Source organism: Amphimedon queenslandica, unplaced genomic scaffold (assembly GCF_000090795.2).
Source record: "Amphimedon queenslandica unplaced genomic scaffold, v1.1 AMPQUscaffold_12429, whole genome shotgun sequence".
Classification (NCBI taxonomy): Eukaryota; Metazoa; Porifera; class Demospongiae; order Haplosclerida; family Niphatidae; genus Amphimedon; species Amphimedon queenslandica.
Window position 1 is genome coordinate 1 of NW_003547334.1, and position 3,573 is coordinate 3,573.

Below are 3,573 nucleotides of genomic sequence, written 5' to 3' on the forward strand. Positions count from 1 at the left end.
TGTCTTATTTCTCTTCTCATTTCTGCTTTATGTTTATTATAATTTTATTTTATTTTTGTGTGTGTCTTTGTTTGTTTGCTGGGGGCCAGACCAGTTCTTGGCCTTCCTTCAGGACAACTCTCTTTTTTGTGCCTTAATTGTTATTTTTCGTCCCTTAATTTTTGTGTTTGTCCTGTAAAACTTTATTAAATTAAATTAAATTAAAAATTAAATTAAAAATTAAATCTCCATTACGGGACCAGTTCCCGGCATAACTAGGAGTGTTTCAACGTATAATGCGCTCACGTGATCCTGTTTCTAATCCTGTTCCGTGTATTATATCTATGTTGTAATCATATTCATTGAAAATTATCTTAGCGCCTAGGGGTCTATAAACGAGTGAGGCTCATCAATTTTTGCTATACGGAAGTAATTATGACGTCAAAAGGTGACGTCACTGAAACTGCTCTATATATAGATAATAAATGATCACGTGCCGTTTTATAACGTCATTGTGACACTTGCATGCTTTTGTGACGACAGTCACGACACTTTTCATTTCGTTTTATCAACTATTTTACTTTCAATACAATTAATAACAACAACACAGATTAAACACAGATAGTGTGATAAACATGTGTCACACATTTAAATGTACACAACTTTACAAACAACAACAAAAAACAGGTAAACACCAACAACAGAAAAACAAGTAAACAAACTAATATAAACACAAACAATATCTCTCTCCCTCCCTCACTAAAAGTTACTTTTAAATAAGTTTAATAATATTATTAGTCTAAGTCAGTGTGGACCATTTTATTTTCTGTTAAATCAGTTTGTCCCTCCTCCCCCTGCCCCCCTCTCTCCCCCTCAAAATCAATAATTTCAGTAGTCTCAGGACCCCCTACCTCCCCCTCAATGGGGAGAGAAGAATTATTATCTTTTTCTAATAAACTTGACGACTGATCAAAACTGGTCTCTGTTGATTCTATATTGGACTCAAACTGCTCAACCTAGGGATCAATATAGAATCAGTGTGAATCAAGTATGAATCAGTGTGTATCAGTATCAATCAGTATATTCATTAATGATTACTTCAATAGGAAACAGTTCTCTTGCTCTACTTAATGTCATCTTAGCACTGTTGGACCTCTCAAGGAAATAACTAGAAAATAATAATAACATAAGAACATGTACATGTATAATGGTAATACAAATCGATAATTCTCTCCTTTTCAATTTTGGCAAAATTTGGTCTGAGACAATGTACAGGGACTTTGGCCTGATTTTGGAGCCACTTAAAAAATTTATAAAAATCTAAATTTTGTCAGAATCAGTTCAAAGTTGATACACAGCTTAGAACATGTATATATATCAGGAAAATTTAAAATGTTGAGAATTCTCTCCTTTTCAATTTTGGTGAAATTTGGCCCTAGGCTGTGTACTATAGTACAGGAACTTTATCCCAATTTGGGAGCAACTTTAAAAATTCATAAAAAAACTAAATTTGATTGGAATCAGTTAAAAATGCTACATGTACTAGTCTTATTATTATTATTATTATTATTATTATTATTATTATTATTATTATTATTATTATTATTATTAACCTGTTAGATACTTCATTGGACTGTGCAGGAGGTGACCATCCAGTGTATGGGTAAGTTGATGTGGTGTATTGTCTTCTGTCAAGCTCATTCTGTAGCCATTGGATTGAGAACTGCCACAACCTCTTCAAATGAACATCCTCATCTAACACCACCATTGTCAACTGACACCTAACAATATAACAATTAATGTTATTAAATGTGTCAATAAATTATACATGTACTATACATGTATAATTGTACTACTGTATAGTGGTTTTTTTGAGGATAACAAATTTTGTTAATTTTGTGGATTTTTAAGATTTGCAAAATTAAATTCCTTGAAAAACAATTTAATATGGTACAAGATGGCAGAATAGTGGTAATTCGTGAAAATTAATTTTGTGAAGATCCGGATACAGGCCATTTGCAAAAAATATTATCCTCAAAAACCCGCTATATGGTATATTACTATTATTATTATTACTATTATTATTATTATTATTATTATTATTATTATTATTATATTATACCTTGAGCATAAGTTAATAATAAACTTGATACAGAGATAAGCTCTTTTCTGCTGTACCACATGAGTCTGTCCGTGTTGTATCATCGTCATCATCCCATCCACTCTATCCTGTAGACCTGTGGAGGGAGAATAGGATCAATATATACATGTACATGTACAGTATAGTCTCTCTTAATGGACACTCTCTATAGCGTACACCTCCATTTAACGGACAGCACCTAGTGTACCAATTACATTCCTTACTGTATAAAATAACCTCCACATAAAGGACACCTCTGTATAACAGAGACACAGTGTCCATTATACAGAGGCTAGTCTGTGCATGTCCTCACCTAAGAACATTGCTCTTATTCTGGTGTGCTGCCATGAGTCTGCCATTGTTAGTAGGTGGTACAGTAGATCAAGATAAGGTCTCATATCAAAAGGTTGCACTGTAGCAATCTGTGAAGAATTAATAACCATTAATAACTACTAATAACTATTAATAGCTACTAATAAACATTAATAACTACAACTATTAATAACTAATAATAACCATTAATTAATCAATAAGTATTAATAACCATTAATAACTACTAATAACTATTAATAACTAATCCTCACCTCCATTAGCAGGTCTGCTATCACGACAGCCGAAAATTCCCAATTTTCCCACGAGCAAAACTAAAATTGAAAATTACATGTAATACATGTACAGTTCCCATGGCAACGCACCCCTAAGAAGCGGAGTGTCTCCTCAATCGGACTATTGTCCTCAATCAGTTTCTTAACATAAGTAGTACTCTGCTGGATACTAATAATTGATATTATTAATAATAATAATAATTAATATTAATAGTACATTATACCTAGTTCTCTCATAGAGCCAGTGTAGAAGATCATTTGATAGTTTCTCACACAACTCAGGATCAGCATAAGGATTAGGTAATACCTCAGTACCCTGGAGTACAGTAACAGATTAATAATATATTAATGAATAATCATTATTATTATTATTATTATTATTAATATACTTCTTTGGAGCTCCTCTGTATAATAGACACATCACAAGACCTCACTAAGACACTGACAACAGAATAAAGACGAGAGATATCAGCATAAGGAGACCTGAGGGCTGGGCCAGGTCCCTCATCTAATGATAGAGCAATGAACTGAGCAGGGACACCCAGTCTTAGCAAATGCTGTCTCTAGAATAATAATAATAATAATAATAATAATAAATAAATAAATAAATAAATCAATAAAATATTGGTAATAATGCAAAATTTTATTATAATCACTGTTAGATTTAGAGGGAGTTTAGGAGACTTCTGGTCTCCCATATTTGGTCTACATGTACATGTACATGTACATGTAGGTCTCCTGAAATCTGTCCCATTGTTCAGCTTTTGGTCTCTCATATTTAGCCCTAGGGGTCCTTAAGTCTACCAGTTTTAGTTAGATTGGTCTACCAAAATTTAATTTACAGATCTA

At 32.5% G+C, this 3,573-nt stretch overlaps 1 protein-coding gene across 1 annotated transcript in view; it reads right to left on the minus strand.

Annotated features, from left to right (window-relative positions):
- Window positions 1-731: 731 nt before the first annotated feature.
- LOC100635839 (probable ubiquitin carboxyl-terminal hydrolase FAF-X) overlaps window positions 732-3,573 on the minus strand; it is a 19,473-nt gene continuing 16,631 nt past the window's right edge. Inside the window, exons 16-24 of the mRNA XM_020004060.1 lie at window positions 3,114-3,287; window positions 2,949-3,040; window positions 2,815-2,893; window positions 2,704-2,763; window positions 2,433-2,541; window positions 2,102-2,216; window positions 1,593-1,760; window positions 1,078-1,147; window positions 732-995 (exon numbers count right to left, since the gene is read on the minus strand). Coding sequence (XP_019859619.1) covers window positions 774-995; window positions 1,078-1,147; window positions 1,593-1,760; window positions 2,102-2,216; window positions 2,433-2,541; window positions 2,704-2,763; window positions 2,815-2,893; window positions 2,949-3,040; window positions 3,114-3,287 — 1,089 coding nt within the window. The 3' untranslated portion in view covers window positions 732-773. The remainder of the gene's footprint in view (window positions 996-1,077; window positions 1,148-1,592; window positions 1,761-2,101; window positions 2,217-2,432; window positions 2,542-2,703; window positions 2,764-2,814; window positions 2,894-2,948; window positions 3,041-3,113; window positions 3,288-3,573) is intronic.